Below are 26,216 nucleotides of genomic sequence, written 5' to 3'. Positions count from 1 at the left end.
AGAAAATCCACACGTTACTGTAGAGAAGCAAATGCATCCATAACGAGTCACTGTTTGGTGCGGTTTTTGGTCTGGCGGCATCATCGGGCCATTTTTTTTCGAAAATGAGCGAGGAGCCGCGATTACAGTAAATGGCGAGCGTTACCGTGACATGCTCAACGAGTTGTTTCCAAAAATTGAAGAGCATGCCATGGACGACATTTGGTTTCAACAGGACGGTGCAACTTGTCACACTGCCAAAGTTACACTCGAACTTTTGGCTATCGTTTTTGAATTCCGATATCAATTGGCCGCCTTGGAGCTGTGATTTAAGCCCGTTGGACTATTTTTTGTGGGGAGCCGTTAAGGACAAATGCTATGCGAACCATCCAGAGACGATTGATGCTTTAAAACACGAAATCGAAGTTGCCATTCATGAAATTGGAGCCCAAACAATCGAAAATGTGCTTAAAAATTGGCTTGATCGAATGACCTACTGTAAAGCCAGTCGTGGCAGTCATTTGAACGATATTATTTTTCATTCATAAACGACAATGTTCAATTTTCAAAATAAAAAAAAGTTTAAAAATATTGATTAGTTTTTTTTTATAGCCGATTAAAAAAGCAAAAATAAAATAGCGATTTTTCGAAAATAAATCAATCGCGTTCGTAAACGTCTTGTCTTTTAAATGTTCATTGGGTTATTGGGTATGTACATTAGTGCTGTCATTAACTTTATCAGAGACAAAAACCAGTTCGGTACAGTACAAATAAAAATTGTGTAACGGAAATCTATGCAATCGAGTTAGGAAGCGCAGGAATTTAAATAAAACCTTGCTGCAGTCTTTTTCCAACAAGTGACGCAAAATTATACATAAACTATTTGATTACTGAGTTTATAAAAAAAATATGCTTTAAATATAAATACACTTTTAAAGTCAGCTGCTTAGAATTTTGTTTTAAATAATATACTTATAAGAGTCGCAGCCAAGGCACGTCAAACAAGTATTAGCAGTAGAACGGTTGATTTTTTTTTTCTATTTTCCCCATTTATGAGTCCCCAACCATAAACTACCCCTCTCGTCAACGCTATTTAAACCCGTGCTTCCTCAGCAGTCATTCGCCAGTCATGTTTCATGTTTTATTAAAGAGACGGATGGGCTTCACCACATGGGGAGAGCTCCCAGTGCTGTTAATAAAACCAAATCAAAAACTCACCATTTTCTGAATTTTGAATAGTAAGTATTTAATTGCAGTCTTATGTTAAAATTTATTTAATTAAACTAGGCGTACCATAATTATTTAAAATTCAATTATTTACTTTCTATGCCATTCTTATCGAGTATCTGCCGAATAACAAGTTGCACATTCTTTAGGCGATTCATTGTAAAGAACTGAAATCCATAAATATTTAAATCGCTTTCCAATATGACTCGCACCGTGCGCACCGCATTCTCAACCGCAAACGCTCTGAAGGCTTTCGGGTTATTCTCCAATTCCTTGTATTTGCTCAGCTGCTCTGCGGGGATCACTGCCTTCACAATATTCATTATAAATTGTAAAATGCGCATATTATCGGGCACAACTATGCCAATGATGATGGGCACGGTGATGCCATTGGCGCGACAGTTTTGCACAAAACGCACAATTGATTCAGGTGAAAAGCAAATTTGCGTGATGATAAAATCGGCACCGGCATCCACCTAAAATACAAAAACATTATTAGTGGCTATTAGTGAATATTTTGGATAAATATAGGATTTAATGGGTTTGAGTGTAATTAGGTGGGATGCACCAGAGCGGAATGATTGTTGAGCTGTAATGGAAATATTTAGCAAAGTATGGTTTTTGGCTAATAACAGTCGTTTACAAAATTCATAAAAAATAAGATTTCTCCAAGGTCTGCGGAATATTTACTAGTGGATTTTCTAGTAAATTTTCCACTTTTTAGGAAAAAACTCGCATGTGACCCAAAAAGAAATATATTTGTTTCAACCACAAAGTCTTTTTCTTGCGTAATCTGGCGCAGTCGGTAAGAAGCAGAAGTGATTCTAAAAAAAAAACTTTTAGAAAAATTTCGGGTATGCAGTTTTATAGGCCATTGCATTTTTATATAATTAAGTGCAAGTTTGAAGTGGCTTAAGGGGTTGGAGTAGTCAGAGGCCCAAAAAAATGATGATTTTCAATAACTTTTTTTTTGCTAGTAAATTTTTAATTAGTATTATTAATAGATAATCTTGTGGCGGATCGAAGTTTTTTTTTCAAAATTAACTATATGACGGCATCAGGAAATATTTTTCAGATTTTCGAGAGAAATCCCACAATTAATTGTTAAAAAAAATCGAAATTTTTGAAAAAAAAATCCTTGGATCAGGCACAAGTTTTTTATGTTTTTCAAAAGCAGTATACATTTTATTGAAATATACCAAGCGGTCTTTAAGTTACAGTGATCATCAGTTCAAAAAACATAGTTTTGAGAAAAACGCATTTAAAGTTTTGCTATCGGCTCCGGAGCGCCCGAGCACCCTTTGTTAACTATTGAATAACTCGAAAAGTATTAGTCGGATTCACTTCAAAATTTCACACAATATTTTTAAAATTAAGAAAATGAGGAAAAATAAAAAAAAATTTTTGATAATTCTGCCTACCCCTAATCCCTTAAAAATTGCGTTGATTTAGCATTCTATTATGACAGAATTCAATGGTACAATATTTTTGTAAAAATTCTGCTTAAAAAGTTTGAAATGTGTAACAAAATTTGTTCATATAAATATATGTATATTTATGTATGATAGTTGCGCTTGCACCTTTTTTGGGTGTTTTGTCAAGCTCCATCCCCTATTTGTGATGGGCGTCTTTGATGATTTCTACAAATGAACTGGCCTAGAACTTTGAGCCAGTTCCGAGCGGCAGATCGTTTTTTTATGAGGCGAAACGAATACGTAGAAATACACACGGAGGCTTGTCATTGTCTGCCGAGGAGCGTTCGCTATTAGAAAAAACTTTTTTTATCATCTGGCATTTGTATCTCTGCACTTACGAATGGTAGTCACGCACCAACCCATTCGAGTACGACGGCCACTAAAATACTGTAAATTTGTTTACTTTTTTTTAATTTGCACAAAGTTTGAATTTTAGACTTATGTGGCTCTTTTTAGTAGAATTTCATGAAACCACAAAATTAAAATTAAAACAAAAACAGATAAATTGTCAATAAGTTTCAATAAGACTCTGTGCTACACTTTTTTAATGCAGTGTGGATTTTGAGGACATACACCGTTTTTGCATTTATCTCATCGCGCGTTGTGCTCGTTGGTATTGCGTTTTGCGTCGCAGAGGTATTTTTTCCTGGAAGTATTTTTTTTATTCTATGTGACAAGAGTTCATTAATTTCCTCATTTTGATTCAGGGTATTTTTCCTTATAGTTCTTATACAAGGTAGCGCATAATTATCATATTTATCCAATTTATTTTGAATAACTTTTTTCGTTAATAAAAAAATGCATTTAAGTGATGGAAATCTTTATTTTGATCTTTAAGTGACCCATTGCTTGTCTGTATACTGCAGCTGTCAGGTTCATAAGTGTCCAATATGATTGACCTATGTTTTCATGAAATTCTGCTAAAAAGAGCCATATAAGTCCAGGTTTCAAAATTTGTACAAATTTAAAAAGAATTAACATTTTTTAACGGCTGTCTTAGCCGAATGGATTATCGTGTGACTATCATTCGGAAGTGCACAGATTCGAAACCCTGGGCACGAAACCTCAAAGTGTTTTCATAGCTCCTAAGCAGGCCATGGTAAATCTCCGAGTGCATTTCTGTCACGAAAACCTCCTCACAAAAAACCATCTGCTGCTTGGATGCGGCGCTTAGCTATAGACCATTTCATTTGCAGAAAACATCAAAGACGCTTATCACAAATGGGAGGAGGAACTGTGCAAAATACGCAAAAAAGGTGTAAGCGCAACTAATAAGTAAAATTTTAATCGAAACTAATTTTAATCAAACTTTTTAATCAGAATTTTTAGTAAAACATTGTACCATTGAATTCAGGTATAATAGAATGATAGTTTATGGCTGGGCTCAAAATTGCGTTGGTTTCTGGCGTTTTCCTTGATCTTCTCCGAACAGTTTTTTATATGGAGGAAACCATCCACCAGCAAAAATTTTTTGTTAAATCAACCGAATTTATGAGCCACTTGAAATTTGGCTGAATTAAGAGGGTTATGAATAATAAGGGTTATGTAATTTTCAAAAAATCATTTTTTTTTTCTTAATGTACTTATATTTAAGAATACACACAACAAATTTAATATCGAATTTCGAAGTTACACGCAAATCTGAAAAGGCGTTTCAGACTTAAACTCAGTGTTTTTCAAACGTTAAACGCGTTTTTTCTCAAAATGGTGTTTTCAAAGTCGGTGGCCAATATTACGCGAAAACAATTTAAGGCTGCAATTTTGGTGAAAAATCGATGTTTGGCGAAACCGCCATTTTATCAAAAAAATTTATTTTGCTTATTCCTTCGATTAATTACTACATTTAACATTACTTCAACGAAATCTGTTTGGTTTTTTAATTTCAGAAGATCCAGTTCAGAGATATAGTGGTCAACGCAAAACGTCCCGGAGATCAGCTGTAGTTCCTTTCCAAATAAATATTTTTACTAATAGTAAATCTTAAAATACAGTTCAAAGATAACGTATGTGTAAAAATTTTTAGATCAATAAATTTAAAAGTTTCCTCAGAAAAAATTCTGGAAAATTCACTCTTTTTCAGCCTTCTAACTGTATATAACCCCTTAACCTTTCCTTCAATTTTCGTCCGTCGACCTACTAATTTTAACATCTCATATCTCGAAATCTTGTTTCCGAGCGATATATTAATTAACTGTGGAAATATAATTTAATTTAAATATTTACTTTCATTTTATTAAAGTATTAGTATTATACTTAATATTTTACAAATAAGCCATCAGTAACACTCGCAGCCTTCGGCTGTTAATTATAAACCTTAAACAAAAGCAAAACCCTAGAATTGTTAAAAAGTTAATGTTTGGTTTATCACTGAAAAATAAATACACTCACTATTTATCTTATTTTCATAAATTATCCGTTTGAAAAAATTGCAAATTCTTTCTCAAATATGCTAATGATAAACTAGACTACTGTAAACTGCTGTAGCCCCTCAAATTCGCTGCTGTTAAAAATTTGTTATTAACATTACAGGGGATTTTTTGTATCAGTGAGTTTATTGTTATTGATCATTAAATAATATCCGGTGTTGAAAATTCTAGTTATTGTTTTTAACTTTTTTTTGCTTTGGTTGCAATCTGACAACAGCAAGCGGTTGTTCTGGTTTTTGCTTCTTGATCGAGCATATAGTACATGTAATACAAATATTAATTATAGCTATTGATTAGATAAAAAATAATATATGCAGCACTTAGGGGAATCACACATGTCACTGTACTCACATATGCAATATATAAATGCATATTTTTGGTTTGATTAATAAACTCATCGGTGATTTTATTCTGTATCGAGATTATATCAATTGGATGCCTAAAAAGAAGTAAATTTATTCTTCCACTGAGAGAAGAGTTCATGAGTGGTATTCACGATTAAAAATAGTAGTTTGCTAACCAACATCAGCGATCAAAGCAGATTCCATGAAAACTGTATACGAATTCATCAAAAATCAGCCATCAATGTGTTGGATACAAAATTTGTTGGTACGATATGCCGCACTTAAAAATTGGGCTAAGATTCTGCAAATTGGGCTGTTAAGATTCTGTATTGCAAAATGCTGTATTACAACATTCTATGCTGTAGAATTCTGTACTGTAAAATTCTGTATTGCAAAATTCTGAGAACCGTAGGGGAAACTGCAGTACATTTTACTGCGGCCATTTTGAAATTTAATCAACACAAATAACGAAATTTGTAAATTGGGAGCAATGCAATGCAATCATTTAAGAATGGTAGACTAAGGTATTCAATGGGGCTCTTTTCTTGGCCAAGACTTAGCAAGTGGCGAATAAATAAAGCAACTGGTACAAATGCAGATATATCGGCAATGCGGGGAGAGAGCTGCCTTAAATTACATGTGTTGGTAAGGCAGTGCGTCTAATGAGCTATAGCCATACTCGCTAGTGGCGAATTTTACTCGATAACTTTGTTGCTGCTTTCGCATGCAAATTTTTCGTCAAGCTAATCGAGCATAGAGATAGCGAGCGGGGAAATGGCGAATAGAAGAGGCCTAATATAGAATATAGGCATCTACGCATGGCTCCCCTTATGCATACACACACAAGTCCTTATAATCTTGTTAGTGTGTTTATTACTAATTGCTTCGTCGTGTCAGACAAGTCTAATGACCGCAGGAAATCAAAGGTCAGACTATAGACGAGTAAATCAAACGGAGTATTTGTATGTAAAGGGTGATCAAGTTGATGGTACTTTTTCCAATTGGGTTCTTTTGACATATCATGTGGGACTACTGTCAAACTAAATACATAATTTTTTCAGTATTCATTGACATTTCATCATGGGAAGACTTACGCCTCAACAACGTTTCCAAATCGTATGTATTGTATTACGAAAATCGACGCTCTGGTAAAAGTGTTTACCGCGCGCTCAAGCCAACGGCGAGGGCTCAGTGAGGATGCCCATTGTTGGCTTAATGGCGCCCGAAGCCCAAAACCATTCAAGAACAGCCATTACATCTTCTGAAAACAACCGTTTGGTGTGGTCTATGGGCTGGGGCAATCATTGGCCCATATTTCTTCAAAGGCGAGTCTGGTGCCAGTGTTACAGTGAATGACGAAGGGTATCGCTCCTTTACGACTTTTTGATATCGAAAATTAAAGTCCGCGATCTCCACAATATTTGGTTCCAACAAGACGGCGCTATTTCTCATGCAGACCGTAAAACAATAGATTTACTGTGCGTCGTTTCTGTGAGCAGTTTTTTTCTCATTTCGGACCAATGGATTGGCCACCAAGATCGTGTGATATTACACATTTGGACTTTTATTTGTGGAGATATGTAAAGTAGGAATATTTTGTGAATAAACCAGTTGCGATTGAGGCATTGCAAGCCAACATTACTAATGTTATTCACGAGATACCGGCCGAAGTGTTCCAGCAAGTCATTCTAAATTGGTGCTTACGAATGGCTGAATTACGGGCAGTTGCGGCCAACAATTTAAAGTGACTATCTTTAAAAAATTTGAATTTTCGTTGTTTTATTTCAATTTAAAATCTGCTTCCCTTAAATTGATCACCCTTTATGTACTTTTGCTAGTAATCGATTTACACATCATGAATACTCTAATGGCCTTTCTATTTTAAGCCTACCTTCCATAGCAAATTTTGGTCAAATGACAATCCAAAGAATTTCACTTTTCTTTGCATTTTTACCCCAGTTCCATCTAAGCAAATTGTTTTAAGATTTTCGAGACTGTGTTTCCTTGTGAATATTGCAATGGTAATTTTTGCTGAATTTAGGGTTTAGGCCCACCTTAACACACCACCTTCAATGTAATCGAATTTCCATCTATGTAAAATGAATGTATGAAAAATTTATAGATATTAAATAAACAAAAGTAAAATAACCAAAAATGTTGCAAACCTATTTTATTGCCCATGAGCGAGTTTATATGTATTAACATCGATATATTACATTACTCTTTACCGCAAAATAAACTTTTTTTAGGTTATAATTATATATTATTTTTTATTAATTATAATTATATATTAAAGTAGAAGTAATTTTCTGTTTTATATAAATAAAGTATGCAGTAGTATTCATAATAAGTATTTCTTTTGCTAAATTTATCTATTAAAAAAATGGCATTTTTTCTATTTGGGGATTATTTTCAAATTTTTATATACAATGTATATAATTATGCATATTAAAGCAAAGCGTATAGTTACTTTTACAGCAGCACTAATCTTTTAAAAATCGGTTAACCATTTTTTCAAATATACGTTTTTTTTTTAATTTTTCGAGGATTTGAGAGCATCTGTAATACAATTTTATTATTTAGTAAGGTGGAACAGGCAGATCACGACTATAGTTTTATTTTTTAATTATTTACATACATTAACACTTTAAATTAATTAAATTTTGAGCTTCAAAAGCCCATATCGGAGAAATCACTTCTTTATTTATGACTCAATCTCTTAAAAAAATTGGTTTGGTCCAATACCCAGCCAAGTGCTGTACAGTGTTTTTGTTGGATTGCAAACAAATTGCGAAATTTTCTTAATTTATTTTCAAAAACAAAGAATAATGGCCCAAAATAAATTAGTATACAGAGTTTGAACACTAATATTGATTTTAGACTCGCCATTAACATATTTATTAAACTTCATGTATGACTACTTCAGGCCCGGCATTAGATGCTGTGGTTGGTGGGGTGCCACCACTTGATGCTTTCATCCAAGGAGAGGCCTTGAAGGCCATCTGCAGGCTGAAACACAATGGGAGTTGGTATGGCCCCTGTCCGGCATTTGACAACGGAGTAGGCATAGACTTCCAGCGATCCTCGCCATGCCCTTGACTCCATCCCATCCAGAGTCGTGCTTGACAAGAGATACAGTGTGGTACCTCCAGAGACTCAATTGTGGTCAAACTCTGAAAATGAGCCCCGGCAAACACTGTTTTCGTATTTTCACGGATGGCTCCAGGACCGCAAGGCAAGTTGGCGTGCTTTGGCAATTAAAAAAATGTTATTTTTTTGCTTTGCTTTGGATCATCCTAATGCATATCCTTAAACCCCTTTTATCAAATCACACCAAACGTGGCACACACAATGCATTTCACATTGCCCAATCATAGTACAAGTAAATACATAGTTCATTTGAATTTTAACGAATTGAAACAATATCATGGCCACCTACAACGTCTCATCTAGGACATTTTAAAAGAAATTGAAAATCTCAAATGCCTAAAGTTATTTAAGCACTCGACCTGCATTGTCTCCTATTGTAACCTATTGACCCATGTGTTTCTTACTGTATGTCGTTTGTTTTTTTTTGTACATAGGGCATTATTTTTTATTTATAGTATCAATATTTCAATTATATTTGTTGTTATAGTTTTCTGTTTGGATGATGCAATCTACATTCATATTGAATAAAAACCATATTTGGCGTATGCAAAGAAAACCAGAAAATGATAGATTTTTTAGTTACGTTCATTTTTATGTCATTAACATTTTGTTAATTGCCAGCAGCCAGCCTTGTGTGATATGCCTTCCCTGTGAAGCCTAAAAATGAGTTTGTGTTTTTGTAGACTTTTTGAAGCAAAGAGTGGACTAAAAAAAGGGTCGGCACCCTTTTGAGTCAAACATTACAATTTACAAGAGTTCAAAGTTTTTAAAGAGCCACACAATTTTTTCTTTCCAGCAATAAATAGGACTTGCATAAATAAAGTGCAGCAAAAAACTAATATATTTATTCATAAGACGAAATATCTATTTATTCATATATAAGTAGTGTTTTTCAAACCAAATTATATAATATACAAGTACAATATATAATTGGCGCGTACACCCTTTTTTGGCGATTTGGCCGAGCTCCTCCTCCTATTTGTGGCGTGCGTCTTGATGTTGTTTCACAAATGCTTATGCTGCTCCCTAAAGTTATTCTGTGGCATACAAAATTAATTACCTATATTTTCTTCTAAGTTTTATTTAATATTTACCCACTGACGGCTCCAAGATGGAATCGGGAGTCGGAGCAGGGGTTTTCTCAAAATCAGCCAATTTGTCTATCTCCTTTAAACTACCGAACACTGCTAGTGTTTTTCAAGCAGAAGTCTTTGCGATATTGCAGACATGCAAAATGCTTAGGGAACGTGGGAGCGAGGGAGATACTACCAAAATTTTGTTCTAATAGTCAAGCCGCGATCAAGACTCTGACGACGCCATGGTGCAGATCTGAACTAGCTAACTACTGTAAGGAGGATATCAAATCTCTTTGGTGTGCAGGTAACATTTCTCTGCTCTGGGAAATGAAAATGCTGATGTGCTTGCCAGGAAGGGAACTGAATTGGCCTCAAGGATCTCCTACCCGGTCGTCGGCATCCTGACTGTTGTTAAATAGGAATTGCACAAATTAATTCTCAGGAAATCGCAGAAAAGATAGAGCTCCATATCTTCATGTGCTACTTCGAAAACCCTTTGGCCCCAGTACAATATGCGGGAGATTCAGAAAGTCTTGAGGATTCCACACCCTTCAATTTCCAAACTTGTAGCTGTGTTTACCGGCCATTGGACGATCGGCACACATGCGGAAAAACTACGTTTACAATTTAGCCCCATTGCAGAAGTTGTGGGGACCTTCCAGAGTAGGAGACTGTTGAGCACTTTCTGTGCGAATGTCCGGGTTTGGCAGCAAGCCGATTTAGGCCAGTTTGTACTCCTTTCTTGGGAATCCTGGGGCAGTGCTCCAACCTTAATCCCATCAAATTTTTCCATTACATCAACAGCTATGGTTGGCTGTAGATATCTGCCCGTTGGAGTTCTCATAATGGTATCAAAAGGGCGCTTTAGTGCTACTTGAGGAGTTCCAGAGTGGCACTTCAAACATTTCACCTACCTACTTACCTACGCTTACTAAAATCTAATATACATAGTGAAACCTAAGCGCATCTCATCCTTCATCAACAAATGCCTCCGCATCATCTGCAGAATATTCTGGCCAAACACCATCAGTAACTACGCACTGTGAAGATTAACGAACGAGAAACCCATCCTTAGGCAAATTAAACGTAGAAAGTGGCGATTTATAGGTCATACGTTGAGAAAACCACTAGATAGCATCCCGTAAGGGAGCAGAGGTCGCGGCCGACCAAAAAACACTTGGAGAAGGTCGATGCTGCCCGAACTAGCAGATACCGGCATCTCATGGGACGGTGCAAAAATAACAGCCCAGAACCGTGTACGACGGAAGAGTCTTGTCGAGGTCCTATGCTCCCGAGAGGAGTGAACAAGGAAAAAAACAGCGCGTCTCTGAAAGGCGAGAGTGGTATTTATACCCGAAACCTGAAACCAAGCTCACTTTTACGCAAAAGTTACCAGCTAGAAAGTAAGTCTATTTGAAGTAAAGGGTGGTTAAATTTTAATGAACCACACCTAAGCGTCAAGTTTTTTTCTGCATTTCATTTGACATTTTTCAATTCCAGACTAACTCAATTTGAACCATGGGAAGATACACAATAGAGCAACGCATTAAAGTCATTCAGGCATATTATGAAAACGGGCGTTCAAATCAAAATGCATATCGCGCACTTCATCTTCAGTAATGAGGCACATTTTCAGGTCAGTGGATTCGTCAATAAGCAGAATTGCCGCATTTAGGCGAATGATAATCCAAGAGTGATTGCCGAAAAACCAATGCACCCACATAGAGTGACTGTTTGGTGCGGTTTATGGGCCGGCGGCATCAATGGGCCGTATTTTTTCCAAAATGAAGCCGGTCAGGCAATTACTGTGAATAGTGTTCGCTATCGTGAGATGATAACGAACTTTTTATGGCCCGAATTGGAAGATATAGATGTGGACGATATGTGGTTTCAACAGGACGGTGCCACTTGTCACACAGCTAACGAAGCAATGGCTCTTTTGCGCGAAAAACTTGATGGCCGAATAATCTCACGTCACCGCGATGTCAATTGGTCACCAAGATCATGTAATTTGACACCGTTGACTTCTGTCTTTGGGGTTATTTGAAAGAAAAGGTGTACGTCGATAAGCCAGCAACAATTCAAGAGCTAAAGGATAAGATAATTCGGCACATTAACGGCATAGAACCTCAATTATGCCTCAGCGTCATCGAAAATTTGGACCATCGGATGGAGGTGTGCCGCCGAGGTCGCGGCGCCCATTTGGCCGATATTTTGTTCCACACGTAATTGACCCATACCAATATTATCATAATAAAGAGATATGGCAATAATTTCCTAAAAAAATATTTTCCTAAAAAATTATTATTTTATTCAAAGTCAACACCGGCCCTTGAAACTTAACCACCCTTTATAAGTGGTGAGCGATTAAATTTGAGGAGTATTGCACTTAAAGTGAGTTAAAAGTTACTTGAATTTCCTACAGGGTTGCATAAATGAATGAAAGCAAACAAAACAAAAAAACAAATATTATCTTTATTATTCTCTATTATTATTTAGGGCCAAACTATTTTCGAATATTTACGAGTGCGTTTATAGCTTGCAATAAATTACAGAATGGCTACTAAGTAAATATTATTCAAGATGCCAATTCTAAAACGTAAGAGATCAAAAAGTTATTTTTAGCTACACTTGAAATAGATAATATTCTGTTTACTGCTGCTTCCTCTCCATTATGCGGGATCGCTAAATCAGCCTCGTCTTTCGAATAGTTTAATTGTAAAGGGGCGTGTTATTGATAATTAATGTTTTCGTATAAACCTTGTTTTACATATTCAGATTTTTCGTAGTAATTTTATATGAGAATGGGGCTTTTCACGCGTTTAATCCATAAAATTCGTTTACTGCTGTTTTTATTATTCTTTAGAATCCTCAATTAAAAATTTGTCATTCAAGTTTATGTAACCTTTAATGACTTTAAGGAAGCCAGTAGCCAATAAAAACAGATAATATGCAGATAAGTGTAATAATTAACCATTAAACGCTATTTTTCACGCAATACTTCTAACTTATTGGTTGTTTTAAAAGTTGATAAGTTAAAACCAAAACATTTGTGGGAACCCCAAGAGTAGTTGATGTTTACTTGAATTGTATTACTTATTTATCTTTAAGACAACGGATGTTATACACGCATACATAAATTCACATCTACATACATACACACATATAGTACATACGGCACTGACAATTTGACCGCACGCCTATAATTTTAACAAAAAACCTGCTTAGTGTGCAGATCTGAGATTATAATTGTTTATTTGCATAGAATTTTGTACACGCATACATATGTACATACACACATACGCACGTGACAAAACATCTTCTATGGAGTGTTCAATTATAGGCACAATAGGACTTTCAAAACTTAAAATTTAGGCTTAATTTTTTTGAAGCAAATAATTAATGCGTAACAGAAATGCGTTCGAAATATATAATATACAGGGTGAACGATATGAAGTGTTACCCATTCAAAACACCATAACATGTTTGCGTGAAATTAGTTTTTATTGATTTCAAAGACAAAATTGTTCAAAACTGATTACAATTTTAACATACCTACATATATTCACTTTAGCTCGATATGACCACCTTTTGCTTTGACTATAGCCTTCAAACGGTCAAAAAATGAGTTGCATGCTGCACGAATGTGATCTTGAGGTATTTTTGCCCATTCTCGTATAATCGCTTTTTCAGCGCATCCATACTGGCATATTTTTTAGTCCTCACCTTGCTCTCCAAAATGGACCAGATGGAATAGTCCATCGGATTTGCGTCTGGCGAATTCAAAAGCCATTGTGTGGACGAAATGAAGTGTGGAATATGATTTTTTAACCATTCTTGGTTCACACGAGCTTTATGAGACGGTGGCGAGTCCTGTTGGAACATCCATGGTCTACGACCGAAATGTTTGCGTGTCAACGGCTCTAAAGCAGCTTTTAAAACATTTTCCCGATAATAAGTCGCATTGACTTTGACACCAGGCTCGATAAAAACGATTGGAGAGCGTCCATCAGCGGTAACTGCGCCCCAAACCATTACTTGCGATGGGAAATTGCTTCGAGCGGCCATACGTAGGCTCAAATTCTCGTATGAGCGTTCGATCAAGTAAACACGATCGTTTTGAGTGCTCAATTGGGAAACTTTTTTCATCAGAAAACACAATGTTAGGAAATTCGCCACGTTCGTGCAGCGCAACAACTCCTTTGCTCTTTCGCACCGAACTTTTTTTTGGTGGGGTGAAAGATCGTGTGCTCTTTGGAACTTCTAAGCCTGGACCTTGAGCTCATTTTTCAATATGCGTCGAATGCTGTCTTGCGATGTTTTCAGTTCTTTGGCCATTTTTCTTGCACTTCGACGTGGATTTCGTTCAAGTTGAGCTTTCACTTTCCGAACCATTTCTGGCGTTGTTGCGGTTTTTTTTTGGTCCACCTCCATAGCGTTTTGCAATGCTACCACTATATTGTAACGTTTTATAGTGCGATACACAAACATCTTATTCACTTTGAGGTGATTGAGCTCACGAACAATGGCTGGTTGTGATTTTCCAGCCAAATATAACGCAATCACATTGTTACGTTTGGATTTCATCACAGAAAAAAAAATTCAACAAAACTGAGACGCAAATACTTCTGATGGCTTATAAACAATATATTGAACTGTCATTAGAACAATTTTGACGTTGATGTCATGAGCTTTTTTACAGATACAATCAGTGTGGAGTTGGTAACACTTCATATCGTTCACCCTGTAAATATGAGTGCGCGCATATGTATAATTATATACATACATATACCCTGTAGTCAAATGGACTAGTTGTAAACTGCGTCATAGCTAGCATGAATCACAGACCCAACTAGTCAGGCTACTGTCTTTTTTCCATACAAACAACTGGTATATTTTATATATAAATATATAAAAAATCCTAGCCCAACTATGAACCGAAACGACTAATTTGAGTTTAAAAAATGTAATTCAAAAAATAAATAAATTCATGAATACACAATAAAATTGTTTTATTGAATGTAGTTTACAATATGACACAGTTATATTTGCGAATAATATTAGTCTATACATATTGATGGAACTGAAAAATAAATACATATATATTTCAAAATTGCTATTATTCCGTTAAAGGGATAACGTTATTTTACATACAGTCTGTCTAATGGAAGCGTGACCGGCAAAATTCCAAATTTCCAAAATTACATTATAAAAAAGATAAAAAAATAAATAATTAGCGCGTACACTTCTGTTAGCTATTTGCCCGAATTGTTAATAGAGGCACCTACTGTTTTAAGTTGACTCCGATCGGCAGATATTTTTTATGAGGAGCTTTTTCATGACAGAAATACACTCGAAGGTTTGCCATTGGCTTTGCCTGCCGAGATGTGAAGGCTATTAGAAAAAACTTTTTCTATTATTTGACATTTCATTCACGGAGATTGCAACCTACGCACTCCCAAATGGTAGTCACGCATCAACCCATTCGGTTATGGCGGGTTGCTGCTAAATAGGCGTATCCTTGTCTCAATACGCATTGTGCCATGCGAATATTCGTGATGTGTCATAATAATTTAAAAGTAATCTTTGTCGTATCGACTAAGACCTTTTAATATTCGATTTTTTATACAAAAAATGAGGTATACAAGTTCTTTGCTCTACTTTTAATAATAATAAATCTTAACAGGAAAGAAAACACAGAGTCTACTTATTTTTGAATATTTACCATTTATAAGTCTTTCAAAATGCGCGCCTAGATGTTATTTTGAAATTTGTTGCAAAAATTTAGATTCCTTAATTCAAAATACGGCTCTTAGCAATTATGTGTGAAACATTTCGTTTACTGGTAAGATCCGCCAAACAGTCATTGCATGAATGCCTAATTGTTGAGAACGTCGAGATGTCGATGTTGAAGGTTGTTTCCGCAGCACTTTGCGCTAAAGCAGCAATATTCTCAACACAACGTCCAGTTTTTGGTCTGCCAATCCTTTTCCCATCCGTCATCGACGGAACCAGTTTTTTTTTAAATTTTTCACCAACGTTTGAATCGTCGACTCATTCAGACGATTATTTCCACCAAACAAATCACGAATTTTGTCTTTCTATTTAGTTTATAGCACTTTGCTCTTGGCTCATTTTTTAGAGAAATAAAAGTAGAGCAACAGTGTTCGTTGATTCGACGAAGATTACTTGTTCAGGGTTACATAAACGCATTTTTCATTACATGCTATCAAAAGTAAAAGGTTTAGAGTAAAAGGTCTTCCCGATCGAAAGATTTTTAATTTTTGTAAATGGCGTCGCACGTCAATCATATTTGACACTTGTGAACTAGACAGCTGCAGTATATATACAGAGAAGCAACGGAGTGCGTAAAGGTCAAAGGTTGCCATCACTCAAAATTATGTTTTTTATTTAGTAAAAAATTTATTCAACAACAAAATTGTACCCTTGTACAATAAATATCTAACATTTCCTTAACTTCTAATTTAATTGAATATGTTCTCGTTTTAATGGCCTACAAATACCCAAATGAAAGTGTATTAAAAGGTTGATGTAAAAAAAGTAGACATGAATAAATCGTTTTGCATCGGTACAAATCTGGTCCTTTTCGGCCTAGTTCGATTTCACTCAGGAAATTCTTTATGTAAATTAGTATTTTTTCTTACTAGTTTGACGCTTCACTGCATATATCATGCTTATACATATGTATCTGTGTGTGGATTGATGTATACGTGCTTGTACATATCAATAAATATTAATTTGGGTAGTCAAATTATAATAATTGTACACAATTTGGTAGTAAATTGAAAAATATTAGAATTCCGTGTATTTTAAAATTTCGTATTCGGGGTTAATAAACCATAGCTTTATTTTTTTATGTTAATAATAGAGCAGATTTATACGACCATGGATTCAAATTATGGAATTGGAGTGTGAAGTTGTGACTTTAATTTTAGTCAATTTAATATTTTTTATGTTCACTTAGCTGTAACCATCTAACGCTATGAAAAAGCGTAGCGGGTGATTTTTTAGATGCATGAACTTTCTCTTTTTTCGAAAAAAAAAACATACATGAAATAATGGAATTACCAATACGACTGGTTTGCAAATGACAAGATTCTACAGACATTTCATAGACATAGACTTTGACTAGACACACAAAAAATTGTCTATCACACACACAAAATCTTTATTTATTGTTAAAAAACCGGTTTTTCGTTTTTAATAAATAATTGGCGCGTGCACTTCTGTCAGGTGTTTGGTCGAGGTCTTCCTCCTGCTTGTGGTGTGCGATGTTGCTCCACAAATGGAGGGACCTACAGTTTCAAGCCGACTCCGAACGGCAGATATTTTTATGAGGAGTTTTTTCAAGGCTCAATTCGTGCTTACGCTCTCACGAAAGGATTGCAGAGCTATTATAGGCATGCTGACAGGTCATAATATGTTGGCTGCACGTGCTCTCAAAATAGGAATTGCTAACACAGACAAATGCAGGAAATGCAGAGAGGATGTTGAGCAAACTTTAGAACACCTTCTGTGCGTTTTTCCGGCATCTTTTAAAACAGACATTTTGGGAGCCCCACTGTTTGAGGGTCTAGAGGACGTCTCAAAAGCGGATCTCCCAGCTCTGCTTATATTCGCTAAAAGCGTTGACATCCTACACAATGTCTAGTTTCAGTATTCATAGAGATCGGTCTCCATCTGGTAACGCTAGCGACCAAAAGGTCTATGCGTGGCTTAATGTCAACCAGGCTAACCTAACCTAATATTTTTCATGGCAGAAACACACTCGGAGGTTTGCCATTGCCTGCCGAGAGGCGGCCGCTATTAGAAAAAACGTTTTCTTTATTTTGGTGTTTTATGCACGAAGATTCAATCCTAAGATTCCAAACCAACCCATCCATCTACGGCGGACCCCATATCGGTTTTCAGTTCTTGCTGCATTAAAATACTGATAACTTCGCTCTCCTATAACCAATTCAAGATTTTTTGACGGTTTTATAAAGAGGAAGATGGAAGCTTTCAGAGCATGCCCTTGTTTTTGTTTTAGATATTTCTGAGTTACGATCTAGTGTTTCTTAACCCTCTACCGCATATGAGCCCATATGTGGTATTCCAGCTTTGATTAAATTTTATTTACAAATTTAGTATTATAAAATAATTTAAACTATTTCTATCCATCAAATATATATTTACCAATAAAAAAACGCAAAAATATTCTATGGTTTTATGACATTTCCAAATAAACTCACTTTGGTACAAGTGGGTAGAAAAGAAGAATTTTCAAAAAACGATAACAGCGTAAAACGTAACTTTTATAACTTTTTCACAAATAAAATAAAAATATTTTCAATCAGTCGATATACTCATCTTTCTCGACGGATAATAACTTTTCCGCTTTTCAACTGTTTTCTATACTTTATAACTAGTTTTTATACATGGTTCCGTGAAAAAAAAACCAAAAACTTAGATCTTTTTCACTATTTTTCTTTTAATATGTCTCATCGGTAATTAAGTCACAATACAAGAATAGAGGCCTCCGTATTGATTTGGTTTTTAAGCTTTCATCGTGAGATTTTGCTGCCTTTTTTATTGTGTCTGCTACCGAGTCAATATTTAGGTCACGCTCGAGATCGGCGCCACGGATAAGCCAAGAAGCATCGACTGCACATTTATTATTTTTATTCTGGAACCTTTGTATAAGTTGAATGTTATTATACTTTGGCTGGAGCAGCCAACTACGACTGTGCGTCGTAGGACCATATAGGCTTCAAAATTCATTTATATGTAATTATTTTATTATTGGTGGATAGTGTTGACTCCTTTCCCATAAGCCAGTACATATTTCTATACTTGACTTCCATTTCTTCTTTCTGTTTTTTACATGGGTGCTCCATCTTAGCTTGACGTCTAGAATCATCCCCAAGTATTTTGTACTATTTGTGTAGGGAACTTGTGTACCGTTTACCATATATATATTGGAACATATTTGATTTTGCTCTGAGTGAAGTTTATATCCATAGTCTTGTTTTGCTTTAATTTAATATGCCATTTATTGGTCCAGTCGTATATTTCATTATGGCTAATTGTATCGATGCGCTCTCCTTGTTTCCTATCGAAGAAATAGTTGTATCGTCAGCAAAGGCAGCAGTTTTGATTGCATGGGAGATCACACGTAAAGTGCAAATATACTGATAACAAAGGGTTAAGTACGCTTCCTTGGGAAACCCCTGCTTTAATTTTTTTGAGGCAACAATAGCAATCTTCTTTTTTTACTCTGAAATAGCGGACGGATAAATACGAACGTAGGATAATGGGTAGGTGCGCATTTATGTTCTTCAGTAGCCCATGATGGCATACTTTGTCGAACGCCTTGGAGACATCAAGGAATACCGAGGAATACCGCAGAGAACGTTTTTTTTACTTAAAAAACAAAAAATAAATAAATAATTGGCGCGTACACTTCTGCTAGGTGTTTGGCCGAGCCCCTCCTCCTATTTGTGGTGTGCGTCTTCATGTTGTTGCACAAATGGAGGGACCTACAGTTTCAAGCCGACTCCGAACGGCAGATATTTTTATGAGGAGCTTTTTCATGGCAGAAATACACTCGGAGGCTTGCCATTGCCTGCCGAGGGGCGACCGCTATTAGAAAAATGTTTTTATTCATTTTGCTTTCACCGAGATTCGAACCAACGACCTCTCTGTGATTTCCGAATGGTAATCACGCACCAACCCATTCGGCTACGGCGGCCGCGTTTCCAATTATTCGAACTATCCAACGTACTTGATCAATAGTTTTGGAAGAAGTGAAGTAGGTCTGTATGATGTTAAGTTGTGAGAATTGATGTGTTCCTTACGTCTTTCTTTAACGTTTCAGTTGCAAACATAAAGAAATACTATTTCTACTGGGTTATTTGAGTTATCTGAGTATTTAAAAAAAATTTGAAATCTTGCAATAATTTACTGTTGAGAAGGATCCTGACTACTGAGTTTTGTGTGTGGAGTACTTTTCATCGCACAATTCTTCTTTTTTATTTCTTTCGTTCTTTTCCCGGTTACGTTTTAAAAGTGACTTAACTAATTACTTCTGAATGTGTTATTACTGTACCCGATTTAGTACAAATACTGTCAGTGATTGAAACTTGGTAGGTCGACATTGAAAATTATCACAATCGGAAATTATCACAAAAGGAAATAAAAAATGCAAAAAATGACAAAAACACAGAGATTTCTGTATTTGCTGTGCAGAGGTATCGGAAGAAGAAATATTAACCAATTAAAAATTCTGGAAAATAGGTGTGGCACCACCCATATTTGATGTACATACTTATGCCCATAAAACTTCTTAAACTTCTTCAACAAAATCTACCAAACTTGGCATGTAAAATATCTCTTAATAGTTCTTGGATGAGCACTCTTTCCGGATGTCTCGACGATATGTTGGACCAATTCCGGAGCACTTATTCTCAGATTTTGGTCGATTTCGAATTTAAGATGTAGCCTACATCTCTACTAGACATCTTCTTTGGGAGGCCGGTTCGCTTTTTATTTTCATACCAATTCATACGAATTATCACATGTATGTACATATGTATGCATGTAATTCAACGACTATTTATCAAGTGGAATTTTCGAATATCGGTACTTTACAGTTACTTTTTCAACATCTCCTCTGTGAATGTCCTGCACTTCAAAGAAGCCGTGCCAAATATCTTGGCGATTATTTCTTTGAAGAATTGGGGAATTTGCAAAATGTGTCACTGGCGGGACTACTTTCTTCTTAAAAAGATCCAAGTGGTTTAAGCTACTTAGAAATCAAAAGCAAGTATCACAATGGACCTTAGGGCCACCGATTGTCTTGTTTTAGACAAGCAACCTGGCTAACTTGATCTACTTTTTCAATTTTTGCTTTGCTTTTTTTTTGCTAATTTTTTTGTTATAAAACAAGTGAAATAATTTAATTTTTGTCAATTTATGAACAAATATGAATTCCGAAAACAACTGCATCAGCAGTTTTTTCAATAAATGTATACCTTCTGGGAAATAAGAAAATATACTGCTGTATGTAGACTTCAGTCCTTCACTGTATATGTGAGAAACAACATCATTAAAATGTCCAGCATGAGCACGTCTACAGGTAAAATCTGTCAAACATTAGATTCAAAAATGCCCAATCGAGATACCTAGAAAAAACCTAGTCGAGATATCGATGTTAAAGGTGGTTTCGAAACACTTTGCGCTACAGCAGCAATGTTTAAAACAGAACGTCCAGTTTTTGGCCTTGAATCCTCGACTCATTTGGACGATTACTTCCACTATAAAAAATCACGAGTTTTACGATATGTTGCTCTTAAAGATTGGCCATTTTCATAATAAGTTGTAATAATTTTAATGCTTCGTTTTATGGTATAAAATTATATATCTGTCTACTTGACAAATGTCAAAGGTGACATAAAATACCGACATATCTTTGTTAAGCAAAAACGGAAAACATTCTGTGAACTGTGTGAAATTTTAGCTGGTGGACCAGAGATCAGTATAATGGGCCTAATCCTATACTTGCTCTACACCCACGATTTACCAGTCACTGGGGCAATCATCGTCGGAACTTTTGCACTCGCAATTGGCTCTAACGCCCAGACGGCTGCACTTCAACTCCAAAAAGGACTTGGTATTTGAACATAATGAGACAAAGTCAGTTCATATCTAACAAAGTTAAATCAAGTTACTTTTACGCTCAATCAATGTTTCGATGCCCTCCCGTGAAGCTCAATAATGTAACCATACCACAAAAATTGTTACGAAGAAAGCTTACATGGAAAACACATATTTTCACTAAACGTAAGACACTTGGAATCAAACTCCGAAATCTATACTGGTTACTTAATCGAAAATGCCAGGTTTCTCTCAAAAGAAAGCTCTTAATACTACTCAGCCATCTTAAGGGGGTGGTAGGGTTTAGCGCTAAAAAAAAAAACACTTTTGTTTTGAATTTTTTACAGAAATATGGCTTAAGATACTTTAATAAAATCAGTTGCATGTTATTGTATATCTTTTCAATAAGTTTTTAAAAAATATTAATAATAAAATATTGACAAATAAGCCCATGCTAGAGTTGTTTGGGAAATATGTTTTTCGAGAGGTGCTCTGCGGTGCCAATGGGCATTCGTCGTAGAATCATCTGAAACTAAAAAAGTCGAATTTTTCAGTTAAAGTATGACGGAATGCTCCCCCCCACATGAATAAAATTTTTTTTTTCATTTTTGTAGTTTTGGTGGCAAAAAAACGTAAAACGAGCATTTTTGGCGAAAAATTTAGCCATATTTGTAAGTGAAAAACAACCTTAAAAAAAAAAATAAAAAAAAACAGTAGGGTGGGGGGGAGGTATTTTTAATTTAGAAAACGTGTGCCAAATTTGAAAAGAATCGGTTGAATAGTTTCGGAGTTGTGATTGGCACCGACTTTTAAGAAGTCGTTTCGGGAAAAACGCGTTTGAAAAAATGACTCTGAAAAATTATCGATGCTCCGCATTTGAGGTAGAGTGCCTACAAAGGCTATAACTTTGAGAGTTCTGCTCCGATCCACTTAAAATTTCGACACAACATTCTTGAAATGATTTACTATAAGATGAGTGAAGAATGGCGACTTATGGCGTACAATTCTGCATCGAAATACTCCAAAACTTCCGGTCAAAAACCCTAAGAATGATTTCAAATGCACCATATTATAAGATGATCTCAAATTTCTCACAATAGTTGAAGCAATAAAAAAGATTACCACATCACACAATATGAGACCCCAATCGCATCTAAACTCAAAATTACAGAAATTCCCGCCAATCCTATTTCCTTTAACAGATTGAAGAGGAAATCAACAATAGATCCCAAGTGCTAAAGAGCAAAAATTTATTAACGGGTGCACCAATGGGTGCTTTCTCAGGTATCACAGTACCATGCTTCTCCGATATTAGAATTCAAATGCACACACTTTGGCAAGTAAGATGGAACTTTGAACGGTATGGTAGATGGACAGCAAGACTAATACCCGATCTAAAATAGTGAGTAGATAGAAAGCACGATGAGATTAACTATTACCTCACACAGTTTTTGTCCGGACATGGGTCCTTTTGTAAGTATTTGTGGCGAATGGGAAAAGTGAGCCTACCAACTGCATGAGTATGATGATGCGAAGCACACCTTCTTTAAATGCGAGAGGTGGAACATAGAGAGAACCGCTCTGCAATGAGCTATTAGTGTATTTACACCTGCAGAAATAATATAGATGATCGACGAAGAAAAATTGAATACCGTGGCAAATTTCGTGGAGGATATTGTCCGAAAAAAGAAGTGTAAAATGGAAACTTACGCTGAAGAGCATTAAGTATAGGTTTCGCAAAACAGGTGCTCTGGACGCAGGGTGAGTAAGTAAGTGTCCTTCTTAGGACGCCGTCTGGGCCCTCTACCTCGAAGCAATGCGGAAGCAGTCCCGGGATGGAGGGAAAAATCCAAGAGAAGAGGAGGGATATTTTTAGTGGAATCACACACGTAGTAGGGACGGTTACTATATGGTGCGAAGGCATTTTTAACCCAACCTCTCCGTCAAAACAAAAAACAAAAAAGAAATGGGTGTTTTCCATGCATATCTACATAGTATAATGTCCTAGTTTTAAGTACAAGTATTGCCGAATGTTGAAAAAGAGATTGGAATAAATAAATGGATTCAAGAAAACATATATACAAATAGGTACCGTTTAGGAATTATTGACCACTGACATCTAGGCGTCTCTTTTGAAATAATATACCTTTTATATAAAAGGCACTAATACATATTTTAGTGTAAAAATTGTGCATGTGACATAAAATAAAAAAAGGAATAAATCTCACCTTCTCTTTCAAATACTGCATATCTTCCTCCATCGATTTAGATTCCGGATGTCCTTCTGGATAACCAGCAACACCTATGGAGATTGTGTCTACAGGTAATGAGAGAAGAGAAATAAAGAGTTTTAGCTTTCAGCCAATAATGCAAAAGGCGCAAAGTAAACAAACAAAAGCAACTCTCTCTCCCGCTCCCCCTCCAGCTCACTGCAACACAACAACAACATGGTATTGTAAATTGATTGCACTATCAGTTTGAGTAATCAACAATTAAATGCAAGTATTATACCATCACATGCGATTTTACGAGTGCTGGTTGTAACTTGCACTGAGATAATGCGAGTAAAATTCATAGTAGAAAAAACAACAACTAAAGAACTAGTCACTTCTTTGGAAGTTTTTGAATTGCAATAATAAACGAATTGTGATAGTTAATTAACACACACACACCCACACACACGTATATGAAAAAAAAACACTAATCATTCCGGTACTTTGCCATTATCATCACCTCACTGAAGAGCCACTCACCGCCTCGTTTATTACGTATATATTCAACTAAATTTTTCGCATGTGGGAATTGTTGCTCCGGATCCACCTGATCTCCACGCAGCGCCAACACATTCGTAAAGTTGAGCTTCAGAAATTCATCGAGCCGCTTTGAATCGGCGCGAAAGCAAGTTAAATGTGGCATTACCACCACACGCGTATACAATTGGCGCCCCAAACTTATCGCATCCACATCCGTAACATTCTCAATATTGGCATAGTCCTGACCCAGCCACACAAGCGAGGTGAAGAGCGGCAGCAGCACGTCGAATTTATCGTAGTCCAGCATTGTTTGTTGTTTGCCATAGGAACGGGCTGACAGTTCAATGCCATAGAAGAACTCTTTGGCGTCGACTTTTTCTTTGAAAAGCTCAGCTAATTTGCGCTTCTCAGGCGGCAGTTGTTTGTTGGAGAAACGCACATGCACCGGCTGAAAAGCAGTTGTTGGTGTAGTTGGTATGGGCAGATGTCCACCGATGATGGTGGCAGTCGCATTGCTGCCACTCAATGCAGGCACATAATCGGGATTATGCATTATATTGTATTTGTTGTTGCACTTGTTGCCACTATTTAAAATAATATTGCAATTGTTGTTGATTTTTTCGCGGCGCGCAACACTACGTCCGATTCTCACGTCCGTATCCGAAAGCGATAGCGATCTGATTGGTGAACATTTGAAACAACTAATTAACTGCAGCCGCGGTTGGGAAGCGTGGCTTGTGAGCATAGCGTAAAAAGCTTTTGTGCGCTCACTTTTTGACTGTATGCAAAATAGTGATATTCGTTTTGTGCTGTTTTTTGTCTAACAGGCTTGCAAATCCAGTATTGCTAAAAATGAAGTACCGATTGTTTGGAAGACCCACACATAAACTTGTGCGTGTTCTTACTAAAGAGTAGTTAATTCCGTTTTTGTGAGGAATTCTAATGAAATATTTTTCTTTTAAAAACCTTTTTTTTAATACTAATTGTCACAAAATGAAAAAAATATATATATTTATTTTGAATACCCTATTTTCGAATTGACTCGACTTAAATTTTGAAGCAGCAGTCTTCACACGAATAGTGTAATTACTCCACACGCACATAAACATAGCTAAGTTACAAAAGAACTTAAAAATGTTTACGCCAGCTATCAAATAAGCTTACGTATACAACCACATGCCAAATAAATGAGTGCACGCAAATTTTAAATACTTTAAATATTTTTTTCTTCTAAGCTTCATTGAGCTCACTTGAACTCGAACAGCGAACCTGACTCTAAAAGCCTAGACAGACGGTGGTGTTAACAGGGATTAACGATCTAATTCGCAATTATCTGAGGAATTAAGTGGAACTAATGCTTTTTTTTCCTTGTTCACTTCTCTCGGGAGCATAGGGCCTCGACAAGACTCGTTCATCGTACACGGTTCTGTGCTGTGGTTTTTGCACCGTCCCATAAGATGCCGGCATCTGCTAGTTCGCCCAACATCGACCTTCTCCAAGTGTTGTTTGGTTGACCGCGACCTCTGCTCCCTTGCGGGTTGCAGTCCACTGTCATTTTCGTAATGATATCTGGTGGTTTTCTCAACGTGTGACCTATCCATCGCCACTTTCTGCATTTGTTTTGCCTAAGGATGGGTTCCTCATTCGTTAATCTCCACAGTGCGTCGTTACTGATGGTGTTTGACCAGAATATTATGCAGATGATGCGGAGGCATTCCTTGACGAAAGATTGTAGCCTTTGCGTGATGGTGTTAGAGACCAGCCATGTTTCGCTTCCGCACAACAATACAGACTTCACGCATGGATCGAATATTCGTAGTTTAGCGCGCCTGGAGATTTGCGCGATTACTTCGAAAAGATGCATATTTATGGTAAACATATCACTCATATTTAACCTAGCCGTAATAACTTTACAACATCCTGCAAATGTAGTATTTGAGTATGATACATTGAATAAATTTATGTAAAAATGAACCTTTTCGAGACTTATTGAATTAAATAGAAATTAAATCATATGGCAGCATAATTCTCTCACCGCTTTCAATTTACGTAATTTAAAATCCAAAATCAACGGCTCTCTAAGTTTTTTAAAGCTGAAGTAATCATTTACTCTTAAGTTGGTTAAGTTACG

General features: G+C 36.1%; 1 protein-coding gene across 1 annotated transcript; it reads right to left on the bottom strand.

The window, feature by feature from the left end:
• Positions 1–1,236: 1,236 nt before the first annotated feature.
• On the bottom strand, positions 1,237–25,014 carry LOC129239387 (5,10-methylenetetrahydrofolate reductase). Its single transcript, XM_054874851.1, has 3 exons — positions 24,086–25,014; positions 23,561–23,649; positions 1,237–1,682 (listed from the first exon to the last, which is right to left on the bottom strand). The coding sequence occupies exons 1-3, from the start codon at positions 24,828–24,830 to the stop codon at positions 1,293–1,295; spliced, it is 1,224 nt and encodes a 407-aa protein (XP_054730826.1). The 5' UTR covers positions 24,831–25,014; the 3' UTR covers positions 1,237–1,292.
• Positions 25,015–26,216: the final 1,202 nt, after the last annotated feature.

Source organism: Anastrepha obliqua, chromosome 2, assembly GCF_027943255.1.
Source record: "Anastrepha obliqua isolate idAnaObli1 chromosome 2, idAnaObli1_1.0, whole genome shotgun sequence".
Classification (NCBI taxonomy): Eukaryota; Metazoa; Arthropoda; class Insecta; order Diptera; family Tephritidae; genus Anastrepha; species Anastrepha obliqua.
The sequence above is the reverse complement of the archived record's forward strand: the minus strand, read 5'-3'. Positions and strand labels throughout refer to the sequence as shown.